The sequence below is a fragment of the Hippocampus comes genome, unplaced genomic scaffold (genome assembly GCF_001891065.2).
Source record: "Hippocampus comes isolate QL1 unplaced genomic scaffold, H_comes_QL1_v1.1 scaffold11, whole genome shotgun sequence".
Taxonomy (NCBI): Eukaryota; Metazoa; Chordata; class Actinopteri; order Syngnathiformes; family Syngnathidae; genus Hippocampus; species Hippocampus comes.
In genome coordinates, this window is record NW_017805123.1 from 119,435 (window position 1) to 138,165 (window position 18,731).

At 46.6% G+C, this 18,731-nt stretch overlaps 2 protein-coding genes across 2 annotated transcripts in view; one reads left to right on the plus strand and one right to left on the minus strand.

Annotated features, from left to right (window-relative positions):
- Positions 1-18,731, minus strand: part of LOC109513661 (neurobeachin-like) — a gene marked incomplete at its 5' end in the record, with an annotated part of 140,511 nt that overhangs the window by 49,900 nt on the left and 71,880 nt on the right. Inside the window, 2 exons of the mRNA XM_019866240.1 lie at positions 11,747-11,883; positions 18,035-18,184. Of these exons, the coding sequence (XP_019721799.1) occupies positions 11,747-11,883; positions 18,035-18,184 (287 nt within the window). The remainder of the gene's footprint in view (positions 1-11,746; positions 11,884-18,034; positions 18,185-18,731) is intronic.
- mab21l1 (mab-21-like 1) lies at positions 9,472-11,493 on the plus strand. Its single transcript, XM_019866241.1, has one exon. It carries the CDS (start codon positions 9,847-9,849, stop codon positions 10,924-10,926), a length of 1,080 nt encoding a protein of 359 aa, XP_019721800.1. The 5' UTR covers positions 9,472-9,846; the 3' UTR covers positions 10,927-11,493.

Genomic DNA, 18,731 nt, shown 5'->3' on the forward strand with positions numbered 1-18,731 from the left:
GCAGGCACAACCAATCAAGAGAGAAAAAAAGTGTCGAGATTACCGAGTGCTGCCTCTCCGGCTTTTGTTTTTTTGACCTATCATATTACTGCCTTGGTAAACGTCTAATCCACCCCCTTCGTTAGACGGTGTCAACAGCCGACATGCTTGCCCCCACCCCCAACACCGAGCAACCCTCTTGGAAAAAGACACACACACACATATGCACAGGAGCGATGTATGACTCGGAACATGCAATTTGAATCGAGAGATTTTTTTGCTGCCCTGCCCAATGTTTATATTTTTGTAAGGCCATTAGATGCGACAAGAAGCCGCAAAAAATGTTGGAATTATCTCCCCCTCGCCCCTCACCCCTCCTGTCGAAAAATCCGTGATACATGTGAACACACATGGAATGGATCAGAGGTCACCAAAATTGTGCCCGAGGGCACTTCGGGTCACTCCCAAGGACCCCCGAGTAGCCTGTGGGCCTGTTTTAAAAATAACTCACCAGTGATTTCATCGGAATGTTGTTGTACACTGGGAAAAAAAAAATATTTCGTCAGGTGGTTGCACAAAATGAAATCATCTGGATATCCAGAGACATTTTTTGTAAGTAGATGTATCGTCTCACCAATTTGCAGTTTGGCTGCTCTTTCTGTCACATTCTTAAGTGCAACGCCATGCCACCCAAAGCCTGGCTGAGAGGAAAGTAGGAAGGATTCAAAGTGTTTGGGGATCATAGCTGTGGTGTAGTTACAATTGAAACAATTAGGAAATGAAAAGGGCGGCACGGTGGGCAACTGGTTAGCACGTCAGCCTCACAGTGCAGGGCTCGATTCTGGCTCCGGCCTTCTTACGTGGACCTTGCGTTTTCTCCCTGTGCCGACGCGGCTTTTCTCTGGGTCCTTGGTTTCCTCCCACATTCCAAAAACATGCATGGCAGGTTTAAATTGTCTCCAGGTGTGATTGCTCGCGTCGTTTGTCTATGTGTGCTCTGTGATTGGCTGGCAGATTAGAAATTGGATGGATTGTTGGAAATGAAAACTTTGGGGGGTGGATGGTGAATTCGTCACAGTTTCATTTGAATTAATTGCCCAGCCCCAACGTGTAATATCCATGATTGTTTGTGCACGGATCTTAAAGGAGAAGACCCGACCGGGAACAAAATGTAAATGCGCGTCTAACGCGGTCTGAGTCTCGTTAATTGCCGTATAAAATAAGCAATTGGCATCCCGCCCCATACGTCTGCGCCAGCGTGGCGGATGGAAATGAGGTGGGCTCTATTTGACGCTGGTGCCGGGGAGCGGGCTCATATGAAGCACAGCTCAGTGGCAGCCACAACTAATCAAGAGAGACAAAATGTCTCGCGCTGCCATCTTTGCCTCGCGTCCTCTGGAGAGGCGAACCTCCTCCCCTTTTGCTTTCTTCTCCTTCTCCTCTCGGCTCCTGAGGGGAAGCTGACCCCGCCGTAGAAGTGGCGGCGCAGCAGTGAGCAAGGGGAGGGTGGGGGGGGGGGGGGGGGGGTTGCTAGGTCAGGCCCGAGCTCGGAAACGATACTCAACGGGAAGGAAATATATTGTGCAAATGAACTAGAAAATAAGTCAACACAATAATGCTTTTGTTATTTTGCTACCTGCATCAAAAAAATAAATAAAAAGCCTCATGTGGTGATGCATGCTTCAATTGGAGAGCCAATCAGATGTTATCAAGATTAGCTCATACCTACAATCATTCTGTGGTTGTTAAAAACAATAACAACAACAACAAGAATGATTTTTCTTGGGGTTTTTTTATTTTTTTTTTTTCAATGAATAACTTGAAATGGAAAGTGTTTCAGTGTACCCCCAAAATGTAAAAGGAAACGTGCTTGCTGCTTTGGATGCAAAGTAAAAACTCCCCACTTGTTCATTGGAAAAAAAAGTCATATGACTGAAAAAAACGAAATTAAGAAAGATAGAAATTGAATAAAAATAACGATTGACAGGTTGTATAAAATCATGGAAAAATGTCCCGCCAAAATTAGCGTATCAATATAAGTACAACGGTACCTCGAATGGTGAACGACGCATCTTATGAGACTGAGGCGATGCGAACAAGTTTGAGTTCCGTGCATGGCCTTATTTGAACAGAATTGGTGCAGCAACACATGTAGACAGACAATATAACAATCGTCCCAGGTATATATTCTGCAGTTTACAGATTCACGTATTTGTGAAACTTTTCTTCGTGTATTACGGATGTCTGGATTACACTGCCACCTGGTGGTCAAGGCACACACACCAAAAGAAAGTATTAAAGGAGTTCATGTTGTTCTGGGACCGAAACGGTTTAACGTAATTTCCATTTACTTACAATAGGAAAGATAATGTGCGATTCAAGTGTTTAGAGTTACAACCGCAATTACAACTTAAAATGATAAGTCAGGGTACAACTGAAGATGGTTTTTTTTTTGAAGTCCTGAATAAAAAAAAAGTCTGTGTTTAGGATCTCTCAAAAAAAAAAAAAAAAAAAAATCTGTGAATCCGTGTGATTTATGTACTGGAAATAAAGGTTGAAACGCAGCTTTGATGGATCTTAAAAAAAAAAAAAAAAAACGATAAAAACTCTTGAGCGTGCTCTGCGGCAGGGCGTCGTGGGTGAAGCCCTCTCTCTTCGGATGATAACCCAGCAGACATAAATCACGGCGCGAAACAAGGCCGGCTCGTCCGATTCATTAATGGAAATGATGTGTCAATATGCTGCCGTCCATTCACGCGCGTCAGCTGGCCCCGCCGCACAATGGGCCGGGGGCCGACTTATGAACTCCGCCGAGTCCATAAAACAACTGGCGGCGCCGCTGGGGAGCGCCCCCGAGACGCCGCCCTCTTGCACGGACCAGCAGATGACACAGATGGGGCGAGAGCAAACAAAGCCGAGGGGCCCTTTGTGCGCGCCGGGAAAGCCTTTCAAGAGCCATTCATGCAACAAATTGGGCAAATCTGGCCAGGCCGTGGCCACTCCCGCTTTGCTCTTTTATTAGCGTGAGGCCGACGTCACACTGCGGCTGGAGAGTCTGATTTACTGCGGATTTACCCCGAAAAAAACCCAAAACAAACACTGCTTAATAATTACGATATAAGCAGACGGCGAAAACCCTCAACAGGAAGACCGTTGAGTGAGAAGTATTTATTGTTAGGTTGCATTTTATCGGCACAGGAAATACGTTTGGAAACTGCAATCCAACTGGCTGCCACACGGCCTAGTGGGGAAGCGCGTGATTTATCTGTGCCAGTCAGTGAAGAAAGATCACACAAAAATGAAGGAAAAAAAAACAAAATGAGTGTTTCATCCCGTAGTAAAGTTCATGATTTGCAATTTTGTCTTTGGCACACCAAATGATATCTCACGACACAGTGGTTGGGAAGCACTGTTCAAGGAGATGGCATTGCGTTAGCTGTAGCGTAGACGCTAATGTTTAAGTTCCACGGAAATGGGGATGAGTGAATCACAACACCAGGTATTGGTATTGGGTCGATAACAGCCTTATTTTAAGGTACTGAGTACTTCTGGAGGCTGCCGATATCAGTCGCCGATACTTAAGGTAAAAAAAAAAAAAAATGGCACTATACTGCGATAGATTGACAATTCTGCGAATCATCACCTGCATCAAAAAGAAAGGTCTTCATTTAAAATATGTTGCCATTGTGTTAAATACAAATGTTATATGTCAAACGTATTAGACTTTAGGAACTCGAGGGATGGGCAGCTGGTAATGGTGATAACCAAAGAGGGAATACTCGTCCTGGTACTCATCTGGAAAAAAAAAATGGGATCGAACATCCCTACAGATCAGTGAGGGGAGTCCCGAGCCAATGTTGATATCAGATATCGCTACCCGGTATCAGCAGAAAAATGAATCGATTATATTGGGCTATAACAGCAGGAGCCTCAACACACGTGTTCTGTTGTTGGCGTTCAACAGCCGAATAATAGACTGCCAACAATTTCAACAATTGTTCGGAACTCGAATTTTGCGAAGCAAAACAAAGCAAAAAAAATTTTAACCAAATAAATATTTGACCAAGCAACAACTTGCAAGTGGGGCACTCCAAAGTCGGACTGCAGAAACCTTTTATGACTGTTCGGTGGCGTGGGCTGAGACTTTTATTGCTGTAAATAAAATGCGCTTAAAGGTTGCAAAAACGCTGCGCCTGGACCACGAAAGAAGGTCCGCCCGGGGTGGCCACGACGGTTACAAATGTCCGACGCTTCCTCCTCCAAGCCGGTGCCCTCATCAACGTGATTTTGGAAGATGTCGTCGAAACCGAAAAACGCTTGAAGGAGAAGTCGGCCCTGAACAACAACAAGCTTGAGTGAGTGCCGTTTGCTTCCGCGCAGGTCATTAAATAAGCACGCCAGCTTCCTCTCATTAGGCCCCGGCGCATTTCTTTTCACGGCGGTGGCAGCAGCAGCAGCACAAGCAATCTGCATGGAGAGACATTTGTCATCATTAGCCCGCCTCTGACAGTTGGCACCCGGCACCTCACATCTCCTCGACTGGCAATTATGAGCCCTTCATCCCTTATTTAGGCAACCTGGCCTAATTTGATCGCGGGGCCTCGGCGCCGGCCGCGCCATTCGATTACCGGGGCGGCGCACCGGCGTTGCGGCTCGAGTCCGCTTTTGTTCCCCGCGCGTCATCCGGAGGGGAGGCGGATCCGAGGAAGAACCCGTGAAGGTGACGGCTTCCGCGGACGAGCATCTCGGGGTCAGTGGGCTGATGATTACGGCGCCCACGCGGAGACGGTCGACACCTAGCGCAGCATGAAGATTAATATGCTGCTTGTTTGTACCACACGCACACAAAAAAAAAAAAAAATGTCGGTGATGGTGGCGTCATTTGGTGGCAAATCAACAATCAACAAAATCACTCAGCGCAGTTTGTTTCCGAAGGGGCGTTGGTCACAACCCCTATATAGCCCGTTCAAACCAAAATGGCGGACTTCCTGCGTGCGTTCAGGCATGGCTCTTCCGACTTTTTGGTGGGTCTTCTCAAGATAGACATGCCAGCCAAATTTCAGATTGCAAAGTGAAACTGGCTGACAAAGCACGACCAAATTCGTGACAATGTGGCCTCAGTCATCTGTCTCGGGCATGTGGTTGAAATTTGGTCGCAATTTGACAAATTCTTGAGCTTGTTTTCAAATGACCCCTTTTAATGGCTGAAACAGACGTAAAATGGCTCCTCCAAAATTCAAGTGGCAAAATGAAACAGACTTGTCTGCGAGTCATTATCCTGGTTTACTCATGATAACGATGCCTTCCAAAAAAGGCGGAGTTAAAAGACGCCTGAAGAAATTTGCGTCACGAATACACCACAAATCGCCAACCCTTCTCTCGTCTCAATCAAGCGATGCAAAATCGCAAGCTAACGATGACAAAGTTGCAACCAAATGATGAAACGTTTATTTTTTATTTTGTTTTAAAGGCAAATTCAGTATTTTCCCAACTCTTAATTTGGCGAGCATACACGTGTGAGCCGCACTGCTGCTAAATTCATGCAAATGCATGCATGTAATTTATCACAAAGGCTGACAAGCGTAGCATATTGCAGGGGGGTGAGGGGGTGAAGGGCCAAATGAAGCTGAGACAATCAATTACGTTTCTTAATTTACACTTTCGCCACCTTTTTGTGTGCAGTGAGAGACACACAAAAAATTTAAAAAAACGCACGTATGGTAGTCGAAGTTTGTGTTGCATGGTGGCGCGCGCTTGACGTTGATTGGCTTGATCCAGTCGGAAAAGGTGGCGAGCCTCCAGCCGACGCGCGGCAGAGGCCCGACGCGGGAGGAAACAAATGAATGGACGCAACCCAAAGGGGGTCCGGCAAAATTAGTCGGCCTCCTGCGGCGACACCATATTGCCGGGGAATAATCATAATACTAATAACAATAATAATGCTCCGTTATTAAAAAAAAAAAAAAAAATTTAAAAAAGATCCCACTGACAGTCTCACGGTGGTGACAGTCAATATCCTAAACGCACGCTAGCAGCTCACCCACGAGATGAAACAATGTCACAGTGGGAAGGTCACATTTCGGACATTTTTAATCTGATTTCGACAGAAAGATGTCATTTGATTCCGTCCCCTTAATCGTATCAGCGCATTAGCTTGGGAGCTACGGTATTAGTTAAACGTCCCCCCCCCCCCATTTTATTTTTTTTAATTTTGAACTTCAGCTTGACATGTGCCACTCGCTGAATTGTAGCGCACCGAGAAAGACAATTTGAGAATTAGAAGATTACAAGGAATAGCACGCAGCCACTAATGGCAACCGTTTTATAGGGTTGATGAAAACAGAAAGTCAAGAGATTTCAAAATATGTTCTTATTTTGTAGGACAGATTTCATTGAGATTTTTTTTGTTGTTGTTGTTCTTTGGAAAACGTGATTCGCTACAATTTTGAAAAATCTTACTTATTGTACTTCCGGAGAATGAATCATCGTTTTCGCACATAACTTCTTGAGACTTTTTGTTGTTGTTGTTGGTCTACTGTTAAAAAACATGTTTTCCAAATTTCAGTTTGCTAAGTCAAAGAGGCTGGAGGCGCTGCATTTCTAAATTCTAATATTTTGTTTGCCAAGTCATCAAACTCCTCGTATGGTCGCGTGTAACCAAATTCGCTGACTTCCTGCATGTTTTGCTCAGATGTATTTTTTTTTTTTTTTTTTGTGGGTCAACTCAAGGCTGAAGGCTGCAACCTCAAAGTCACAATTTGGTAAAGTTCATATTTTTGTCACAAATCCATACTATTGGTCAATCAACGCACGTACGTGATTTTTACAACTTACTGACAAATCAAGTGTTGAAAATGACTTGCGCTCTTTGACCAACGCTCACGCTTGAGTAATCAGGCCGTTTTTTGGGGGGTTCTCCTGAAAAGTGATGATTTTGAAGGGGCGAGGATTCTGTCTCCAAACTCGCACAGAGCACGATTGTCAAAATCGATCGTCTTTGTCGCTGATTTCAACATAGACGCGCATAGCCCAGATGCATCCGCATCACCATGAGCACGTGCGTCGCGGTCAGAAGGGGGAATTTCCAGTCGAGTCCGGCTGACCCCGCTAGTCGCCTGCCACGTTAAACAGGACAATCGCTCTTCAGAAAGAGGAAGACGCCAAAGAAAAATGGAGGACAAGAAGCAAAGAAGCGCCCTGCCCATTGCTGTGGAAACAAAAGAGGCCTTGAAAACAGGGTCACATGCGCTGCGAGAAATTTGGGGGTGTGGGGTGGCTGACAGCGGGAGACGCCATATTGATTTATACAATAACGCATGGGTCAAAAACTGGGCCCGCGCTGGAATCGCAGGCACATATATCAGGAGCGCAGGGCTTCCTCCTCCTTCTTGAGCAGGCGCGCAAGCAACACTGCTCGCAACGTCGTCGCAAGGGTGGCACCGGAGGGTCCGAGACGACCAGCACAGCGGAGGGCCCCTCTGCCGGCGGCGCCTTTACGAGACAGCACATGCTTCGGATTAGCAGGCCGTAATCTGGGCAAAATCCCCGCGCCTCGATCACGCACGCGGACTGCGACGGGCCGAAGAGGTTGCAGAGAAGCCGGCGCTTGGGAGCTGGCCGCACGCTGACGTCGCGGCGCTCTTCGACGGGAATTTCGGACGCGGTCTGCTTCCAATAAACGAGGCGAGCCGGGCCACAGTGGGAGGGAGGATGGAACATTTGGCAAGACGGGAAGCCACTGTACGCTCCAAAGTCACAATGTGACGTGGGATTATGAAGTGAATAGGGCAAACGTTGTGGCCAAAATACATGGGGAGGCTTGTTTTTCTTTTTTGTGGGGGGCTAGTTGTGAATGACGACGACTCGCACGGCCATTTGTCAGCGGATTCACGTGCGGGAAAGAAGAAAAGTCTTCAATGGGACGGCTTTGACTTGTCCCGCTCGGAAGATTTATCGGTTACAAAATGTCAGGCTTCAAAGATATCAAAGCATGAGACTGGGACATGCAATGCTGTCACCGCTTGGCCCCACGATCGTCATTTACGATCTGATTGCGCAATGTGTTCACGCCCGATTCCGCTGACCGCCACTAGGTGGCGCATGCGTGTTTGAGACCTGCAAAATCACGTTGTGACGCCATCCGTCTGTCCATCGGTCACACTTTTGGGTCTTTCTTACTGTATCTCTTTGTTCTTCTTTCATTTGATGTGCTTTTCAACGTGAGAGATGGAGGCAGGCAGTGGATGCGAGAGCGAGACAGAAAAAGATTTGTGCAAAAGTGATTTCCTATGAGATGATGGACAAGTGTGTCGGTCAAAATAATAATACTTGATAAAGGTTTGTGCTTCAATTATTTTTCAACACACATGCACACGCACGCACACACACACACACACACACACACACACACACACACACACACACACACACACACTTATATATAAGACTGTGCAAACCTCCCAAATTTCAGCCTTTCAACAGGAAAAATGTTTTGAAAATGTCAGATTTCGGTTTGACCTTCCTCTGTCGAATCGAATCGAAGATCTTTTGTGCAATCCCCCCCCCCCCCAAAAAAAAAACCTGCAAGCATCTGCTCTTCCTTTTTTTCTGACATGTGCTGGACCAAACCAGTGAGTGAATGTTAATTCATTTTTTGTACGTTTCCTACATTGTGTTATTGAAATATTTTTTGGAATAGAGAAATGAAAATTAGGACTTGTTTTAAATTTGGAAAAATCTGATCCAACGAATAATCCAAAAACAAAATAATTGACCAATGAAGTGATGATGATGTTATGCTAGTATGTGGCCATCTAAATCCAATAGAAGAGCACATTGTTATTTTAAAGTGAAGAATATATGCGCGTACACGTAGAAAACAAAATGGAAATGTCTTTTTCCTTCCTAGAGTTGAAGACGCTCATACACGGCTGGATTATTTTTAATAATTACACACGACAACTGAAACGTTTTCAACTGTAGCTGCGAGAAGAACGCTAAACGGATTCCTTCGTGTCTTTTGTGACGTTTCAGAACGGAGTTATACATGCCACATATTCACCAATGCGCCAAAAATAAATACAAAAATATCAATGACATTTTTGTACAAAAAAAAAAATTAAATCAAATCTAAGGTCTTTTCCAAATAGCTTGGAAGAAAATTTCGATCTGGTTGAGTGAAGAAAAATAGAATGCGGATATCAACGAGTATTTGCCACGCTGACAACGAGCAGCTGTCATTTCTACAATTGAATAGAAAATACAGTGGTGGGGTGGGGGGGCATAAAACAGCACACCCCAAAAGTGCTATTTTTTTCCCCCCTTGTGCGTGGGTGAATTCCCTCGTGCGTCGACTCATACTCGCTGTGGCCTTCGGACGAGCCCAAGCCGTCTATAAAGAGCCCCGGACTGAGCGGAGTCGTTATGACGTAGCGCGCGGCCATTGGGCCAGCCCGCCGCAAGCCCCTCCCTTGCAATAAAGCCAGCTTGCCTGCGCGCGCGAACACCGCCGCGGTGCTCGCCAGCAGAGCACATTTGCACTCGGCGCAAAGCGCGCACGCACACTTTGCATTCGGCGCAGGACAGCGGGGGCACTTTTCGCTCCCTTCTTCGCGCTCACTTGCGACCGTTTCTCAGCCATGTTAAGTCGCGAGGCGTGAGCGCCGCGCGGCCGTCCCGGAGCTCGAGCCCGCCCGCCCGCCCCCCCACCACCACCCACGTCCCCTCCCTCTTCTTGTTCTCCTTCTCCTTTTTTCTTCGTAGAGCGTTGCCTTTTCTCCTCTAAAATTGGCTCCCGTACAAACCGCCGCGTTGGATCCGTCGGCGTACTGCGAGACTCCGGTGTACAACCCGGATCTCTGCCCCAACATGATCGCCGCGCAGGCCAAGCTGGTGTACCACCTCAACAAGTACTACAACGAGAAGTGCCAGTCGCGCAAGGCGGCGGTGTCCAAGACCATCCGCGAGGTGTGCAAGGTGGTGTCGGACGTGCTGAAGGAGGTGGAGGTGCAGGAGCCGCGCTTCATCAGCTCGCTGAGCGAGATGGACAACCGCTTCGAGGGCCTGGAGGTCATCTCGCCCAGCGAGTTCGAGGTGGTGCTCTACCTCAACCAGATGGGCGTGTTCAACTTCGTGGACGACGGTTCGCTGCCCGGCTGCGCCGTGCTCAAGCTGAGCGACGGCCGCAAGCGCAGCATGTCGCTGTGGGTGGAGTTCATCACCGCTTCGGGCTACCTGTCGGCGCGCAAGATCCGCTCGCGCTTCCAGACGCTGGTGGCGCAGGCGGTGGACAAGTGCAGCTACCGCGACGTGGTCAAGATGGTGGCGGACACCAGCGAGGTCAAGCTGCGCATCCGCGACCGCTACGTGGTGCAGATCACGCCCGCCTTCAAGTGCACGGGCATCTGGCCGCGCAGCGCGGCGCACTGGCCGCTGCCGCACATCCCGTGGCCGGGGCCCAACCGCGTGGCCGAGGTCAAGGCGGAGGGCTTCAACCTGCTCTCCAAGGAGTGCTACTCGCTCAACGGCAAGCAGAGCTCGGCCGAGAGCGACGCCTGGGTGTTGCAGTTCGCCGAGGCCGAGAACCGGCTGCTGCTGGGCGGCTGCCGCAAGAAGTGCCTGTCGGTGCTCAAGGCGCTGCGCGACCGCCACTTGGAGCTGCCCGGCACGCCGCTCAACAACTACCACATGAAGACGCTCGTCTCGTACGAGTGCGAGAAGCACCCGCGCGAGGCCGACTGGGACGAGAACTGCCTGGGCGACCGCCTCAACGGGATTCTATTGCAGCTCATCTCCTGCTTGCAGTGCCGCCGCTGCCCGCACTACTTCCTGCCCAACCTCGACCTCTTCCAGGGCAAGCCGCACTCGGCCCTGGAGAACGCCGCCAAGCAGACGTGGCGCCTGGCCAGGGAGATCCTCACCAACCCCAAAAGCCTGGAGAAGCTTTGAGGTAACCCGCCCGAGATCTTTTCGCAGGCGCCGCGCTCGCGCGCGTGCGCGACACGCACTCGCGCGCGCACACACGCTTTCCGGTACGATTCCCACGACCCCTTTGACGAGACTTGAAACGCGCGTGGACATTGGATACCGTCGATGTGTTGATGGCGTTGTGAGATTGTGAATGTTGGTGGCTTTTGCTTTTCTTGATCTCCCGGGAACGAAAACAACCTAATTTATACTTTTGCTCGATACGGTTTGTACTCCTTTTTTTTTCTCGCAAAAGTTTACATTTGAGTGTAAAGCATCTGTTAAAGAAACATTCCATCGAGTTACTTGAATTTTTAATTTAAAGAATCTTTTTATTGGCTGTTCTCTTCTTTTTTTTTTTTTGATTGCTCTGCCACGATTTCTTTGGACTAAAACCTATATAAATATAGTAAATATATCTGACGGTAAAATTAAGGAAAAGAAATGCACTTGAACTACACTGGATTATAACATCTGTGACCTGTTTGTTTTTTTAAATTGTCATCCACTTAATTTAAAGAGCTAATAAAACCAACTGTTATATATGTATTTGTTCGTCGTCATGCTTTTGTTTGAAAAAAAAAGTGACAATCGGAACGACGATGGGGTTTTAAATGATCCATTTTTTTAAAAATAGAAAATACACGGAGACGTGGACGCCATGAAAAGGAAGTTCAAAGCGGCTGATGAATTTGCGCAATTTGACATTTGCTGCACGGCAACATGGCGCGTTGCAAAGGGAGCTGTTGCCGTTGCCGTCGCTGTCGTTTCGGGGAAGGCGTTGCGTGCGTGCGCAACTGACCTTGGGGCTGACCCCCTTAAAGGCGGGGTCGTCCTCGTCCACCTCGAAGTAGATTTCGCTGCCGGTGATGGAAAGGGTCCCCCGAGCCACCAGGCCGGGCGCCACCAGCTGGGCCGGGCTGCTCAGCACCACCGGGCCTGCGCGGCGCAAAGAGCCAAAAAAAACAGCGCATCAAATGCATTCAGTGGAAAAGAAAAAAAAAACAACAACAAACATGCAGTGACAAGTATTTTCCCTCCACGACGCTGTACCAATATACGTGTAGTCGCCACGTGACAATAAAACACCTTTCGACTTTTTAAAAAGTCACTCGAGACACACTTTAGCGTGTGTTTAATTTTGCAGGATTGTCAATTCAAAAATAAAAACTTTTTTTTTTTTTTTGCATAACGTGGGGTCACACACGAGGAATAAAAATCCTTTGAAAATCAAAACGTTCAGTGAAAATAAATCTGTCGCTCGGCACTATGATGTGCATTTTAATTTTTGGAGGGTTTGAACTGCGAATTAAGAAAAAAAATAAGGTCGTGTTTTCCAAACAATGCAAAAACGTATTGAAACCAATCATTTGATAAAATTGAATCCATTTTTTAAAAGTTATGACAAACTGCGGTGTGGTTTATTTCCGACAGGGTCTGTGTTATTAATACAAACAAAAGGAAATGTCGCTTGTTTGCACAAGTTGAAATCAATACACTTCGTCACACACACACACACACACACACACACACACACACACACACACACACACACACACGCACACACACACACAAAAACCTTATAGGAACCAAAACGTAATAAAATGAACCACTATTGAAACACACCACTCACGATCCAGTTTGGGTTATTATTTAAAAAAAAAAAAGCACTGCACTGTAGCAATGACCAAAAGCGTACAAGGGGAAAAAAACAATCTGCAGTGAAATTGAGTCATTTCTTCAATCAAGTGTCACGACACGTGGACGTTCGTCTTTCGCATTCATTCCCAGCAACTGTCGTGACACTTTTCCAGGCTGTGATCTGATTTCATAATTTAACACTCCCACCAAAAAAAAAAAAATAAATGTATTCAAAAATGTCCATCGTCAACGAGCACAAAATCACGAGTGTAACATTGTTCAGTCAAATATTAGGAACGGGCCTGCTCGGCCTGGCATCGGAAAGGAAAACGAAAACAACAACAACAAGAAGAAACAAGCTGCCGCCTTCACGTCGCCGTGACGAGCCAGCAGTTTGCTTGCTTGCCATTGTCGCAGATTGATTGTTCACCGCGCCGGGCGCTGCGCGTGCACGCGGCCACGCACGCGCGCAGGATGGGAAAAAAATCCGGATTCTTCATCGATCCCTTTAAATCAAGAGGAGCCACTTGAACGCGCCGTCCGTCTTCATCGGCGACCTCCAGGGCCAATTAGAGGGACGCCGGTGCGCCCCCCCCCCCCGCCTAGCACCAAACGCGCCTGCGCAGCGCCTCGACGCCATCCAACCTGCCCTCGGTTATCGTGTTTGGTGACGTCACCGCGAGTAATCCGATTGTTGGCAACCAGATTATTGTTGTTCGTGTAATAAAACCTTCGGATGGCGAGCTAAAGAGGCGCAGCGCAAACGCACGCGCTGATCGGCGAGTCTCTTGTCTTGCAGCACATTGCAAGATTAATAAAGCGGATTATAGAAACATTTTAATCCCCCCCTCGGAGAGCCTTTCAGAATTGGGCGATTTGGCCTTGCGAGGTTTACATGAGAATAATGAAATTAAGGGCACGTTAACACGAGATTTAAATTCAAGTAGCCTGCGTGCTTAGTAGTTCTTTTTTTTCTCTCGGTGGGTATAAATTGGAACATTTTAATTTTGCAGGTTTTGGTGAAAAAGTCTAATTTTCGGTTTATTACCTCACAATACACCCGCACGAGATCGAAAGTGTTATTAAAAAAGCAAGCAGGCTATTACTCAGTTTGCATACGCCCACGCATTGGACACTTCATTAGGTACCGGGTGTGAAGAATAACACAATGAAGCGCCAAGAATAAACCACGTGACTATTGCTGTTGGCGTTTGGAATTGAAACGGTTTCAAGTTTAAAACTCTACAAAGAAAAAAAAACACGCAAAAAAATTACGTTGTTTTTTTTTTGTGACCGAAACGCAATACAGTATTATTATTTTTATCTTACAAGGTACATCTCGATGATAATTAAACATATAGGGCGGGTCATATTGTCGCATTGACCACTGTGTGTGTGTGTACCAAATTAAAAATATAAAAAATGAACACGATGGTGAAACGAGCGACCGTTTGTATTCATTTTTGCGCACGTGTACCCAATAAAATGTCTCAGTTGGTGCATTGCATGATGTGCACACCATGCTAAGTCTTCCAAATAAGGAAGAATAATAATACAAATTAATATCCTTGGTTAAAACATACGGGATGCAAGAGTATATTCATCAAACGTTAATACAAGACACGCGAATATTTATATTTCTTTCAAACAATTTTATGCTGCAGGTAAACACGACATATCCATTTTAAAAATTTGTGAAAGCTTTACAAAATAATATTTTAAAAATATATTGCCATTGTTAGTTGAACAAAATACAAAGTAATTGTTGAATTGGCAAACAATACGTGACACACACACACACACACACACACACACACACACACACACACACACTCGTTTCTGAATTTAACATGAACTAAGCTGTAAAAGTGTTACGAGGATGAAAGGTAACTGTACATGCGTCGCCTCTTGTCCGACATGGACACGCAAGTGGTTCCTTTAGGCGTCCGCGCACATGCCTGTCCATTATTCGGATCTCAGTCTGAGCGTGGATGCAGGGCTGACCGAAAACTCTCCACGTGACCACGTGAAAAGTGCACTGAAAATTGTTGAATTGACTCGATTTTATTTGGTCAAGTGCCTGCGAAAAATAAAAAAACAATCAACCGGATCCAGAGGCATTTTTTTAAGTCGCTGGTGGTACGAACAGCTACTTACATGTTAGCACTGTTAAATGTCAAATTCCCATTACAACAGTCGACTTGGAAAAATGTCCCTGGATCCAATCAATTTTATTTTGTGCAACCATTTGATTGCAATAAGACAAGAGTATATGCAACACACGCTCTATATATATATATATATATATATATATATATATATATATATATATATATATGAGAAATATGCTCAAATGCTCATAAATAAAGCAACTCAAATCATCCAAACGATGGCTCGTATCTGGAAAAAAGGTCGGCTCGCGTTTAGCTGGAGTACCACTCCATCCTTCCATTTGGACATGTTAGGCCTTAATCACAACTTCTCTTTTAGATGGAGAGTAATCCGTTTTTTTTTCATTCTGGTCGCTTGACTGTGAAGGTCGGCGAGAACGAGTCGGGCCTCTCGGTCACGCCCCCAGGCGGGAGGGCGCCGATGAGACTGGCTGAGGTTGAAAGTGGCGCTCGGCGCTGGCCCGCTCTCCAGTGGCTTTTTTGCCAAGATGACTGCGTTTGTGTGAACAGCTAGCTCATTCCCGCATCTTGTGTCACTTAATGTAAAAAAAAAAAAAAAAAATTCTCATAACAAAATAAAATACACGACATGGACAAAAGTATTTGGACGTGTGCTCGTTACGCATGCTGGAAGAACATGTAGACAGCTTGCAGTCTTCCAGGAAGACTTTCTTCCAAGAGTTTTTCAAGAAGTCTTTCCTTTGTACTGCAATTCAGTTGTGTTTAACTTTGAAGATCAATTGATTTAACTTGAATCCTGAATGTTTATCTGGAAATGTTTGGTACAGCTTTTGTAAAACTTTGATGTGCGATACATTTTCATTGAATCATTATTCACGTGCACTCGTAGCGCTCAGTTAACGAGCGTCACCTGTTTTTTGCTCATGCGACGTTTGCGAGTTGGAACATTTCAAGGCTGAGCTTCACTCAGCGGCAACTTTTCCACGCCGCGCTTGAATGCCTCTGAACAAATGACAACCACCAAGGAGAGCGCATCGACTTGGTGACATGACCCAGTCCAAGGTAAGGAGACACACATTCCCCGAGGCAAGAAAACGGAGCGCTGCAATGCAACCAAGTGGAGACTGCGGGCGGTGCCTGCGGCTAGGCAACAGGGTAAGCTAACATTAGCACGTGTTTATTTTTGTCTTTTCTTGACGTCTATCAAGCGTTTTCAATTCTAAAGTGACGATTAAAGCATCGCAATCACAATGCTTTCACAATGTCACAGTTCCCGGATGTCTTCATAGAAAGTCTTTGGCTCCAAAATTTAAAAAATATATATATTTTTTTAAAAATCATACTTTTCACACTGGCTGAAATCACCCCACCTCCTCTAGTGCCAAGTGGGGCATTTGTTACCATGACAATTTGGGGTCGGGTACTAGTCTGCTGGCCCCAAGTCTAAAAAAGTGAGTGCAAACTGTGTCAATCACGTGAGCACCCATAGAAACAATACAAGTATTTTCATTCACAGGGGCAGCACTTTTTCACCGAGCTGCCAAATGATGATTCATGGAGAGGATCGTGCGGCAGGAAAAATTTCAAACCCCTCGTTCGCTGACACACTTTAGAATATGCGTTTCGGGGACAGGGATGGAGCCAGAAGGGTTCGTAAGTGCCTGTCGATGGCACAAGATGGCGGCAAAGGACTTCTTTTGTTTAAAAGAAGCTCCTCAACTCACTTCATATCGTTTCGATGACACCAAGACACCACCAGATGGCGCCAAAAATTAAATAGCTGATATTTTTCCCCCTGTGAATCGCGGAGGATAGTTTCCAATAAAAGAATCTGCGACTACATGCTGACCGCCAGCCCGCGGAGGCGAACCGGATGTGCGCCGTTCTTGACGGCGAAACGCCGTTCGTCGGAATTGTGTTAAACCGAGCTAAGGGGTAGAGAGGGCCCAAATGGCCATCAGAATGGATTAAGTCTGCGTAAGAATACTTTTGGTGTTGACTTGAAAAGCGTCTCTAAGTGTAATTACAAAGGACGCAGATGAAACGCATCTTCTCATTGGCGAGCACAATGGAGGCTTTGAAAGGAGGCAACGCTAATCAGCTAAAAGTCATTGTTGTTCTCTCTTCACAACATCAAACGGACGAGGAAAAAGTTGAAGGGACGAAGACGGGGTCTCTCTTGCGCTCGTCTCGCAGGCGAGTCGCCGCAAGAAGCCACTAAAGTCTCACATGCGGTTTCACGCGCAGCGCAGCTCGGCTTGGCACCGCGACGCTTTTGGACGGCCGCTGAAAGCGCAACGCCGGCTCACGCGTCCCATTGTAAAGCCGCGGCGGTGGCTCGTAAAGCCACCCGCAACGGATTGATAGCACAATCGTACAAATTATGGGATGTTCCCTGGGCCCCCGCAGACTCTACGACAGGATGTGTTGGGGATTGTGTTTCAAAAAGGGCGCATGGACCGACTGTTGCATTATCGGGGGTGTAAGAGTAAGCCCCAAATCCCGAATGGGTATGCGTCTTGGCTTCGAGGTCACGTTGCAGGTCACATGGCGTCCAGTCATGGAAGAAAATGTGCAAGATGAATCCGTTTTTCTTTTGTTTTAACAGAAACACACGTGGCGGAAAACCACTTTAAAACATTACATGGTTAAGATAACAATATTCACCCCCCAATTAAGAAAAGATAAGTTAAACAGTTCAAATCAATCGTGCTTTGCAAAGGATAAACAATATATGTGTTGCTCGACAGTTTGTGTCTCGACATCCGTTGCTTGAAGGCATAATGAAAGCTACATGCTAACTCTCAGCATCTGTGCCGATGGTGTTTGCCATTCTATGCTAGCACTAAGCTAGCAAAGGCTACATAGTCCGTTGAATATGTGTCCTTATTTTCCTCTTTGTTTTATGTTTGATGGTAAACCTAAAGCCTCTTTTTTGAAGCTAACTGCGGCTTGTTGGGAAGTGAATTCATTGACGTCGACAAATGCATTTATTGATAGCGGATTAAATCTCTTCTTTCTTGTCAGGTGCAACGTCAATCGCCCGTATGCTAGTTAGGAAACGAGCACCTCAAACAAACGGGAACACTTGAACCAATCTGAATGATAACAACTGAAAAATGTTTGTCGAATTGTTAGCGCTTTTGTTATATCTGAAGAGTTTGCGAGCCATCGTGTGAGCTGCGTTCCGTCTGTTCCATTTTCTGTGGCATCTGCGCCGCAAAATAGGAAAATCGCCATTCTGCCCTTTGCGTTTCATCATGTGAGCTAACACAACGTAAACGCAACAAGAACGTCCGATTTGAAAACGGACTCACCACCCAGGCCGTCCGTCTCCTTCTCCTGCAGCAGGCCGGCGGAGTCATCGTCTCCGTCCAGAATCAGCTCCATTTCGGGGCTCTGGCTGGGAAGACTTTGGCCCGGGAAGACCAAAGTCTTCAACTTAACCAGCTCGTCCTCTTCCGTCGCTGCCCAAAAAAGAAACACGGGACAACGTTAACCTTTTGGGAATATTTGGACCATCGTGGCTCGGTGCGTGAACACACGTTAACAACGGTCTGCAATATTTCCGCGTGGCACTTGTTTTCAACGAATGCATCAGCAGTGTGGAACTGTCGCAGTTCGCTTTGCTTTTAGGAGTCCAGAAACCCAACGTCAAAGATTGGCTAACAAACCGAGAGCGAGCGCGCGGCTGTTCGCATGTCGCACCGTCGAAAGCAGGAAGATGCCACATGCCATCGTCGCATATAAAAGCCGGCCCCCGCATTTGCCGTCTTGAGCGCCATTTGAACATCACACGTACGTTTGCTTTTATTCCCAGACAAGGTCAGGAATGAAACACAACGTTTGCGTCTTGAAAGACCAACGGCTCGCCGTCGATTAGCGCCGTTTTGGAGACGTGACAAGAGGCGAGGCTGAACAGACAGCGCAATTAGGTTGCGCCGGGACTTCATCATTTGCCGGCAGCTCGACGGAGAGCGCGTCTTCATACATCCGCACAAAACAAAAGCGGGG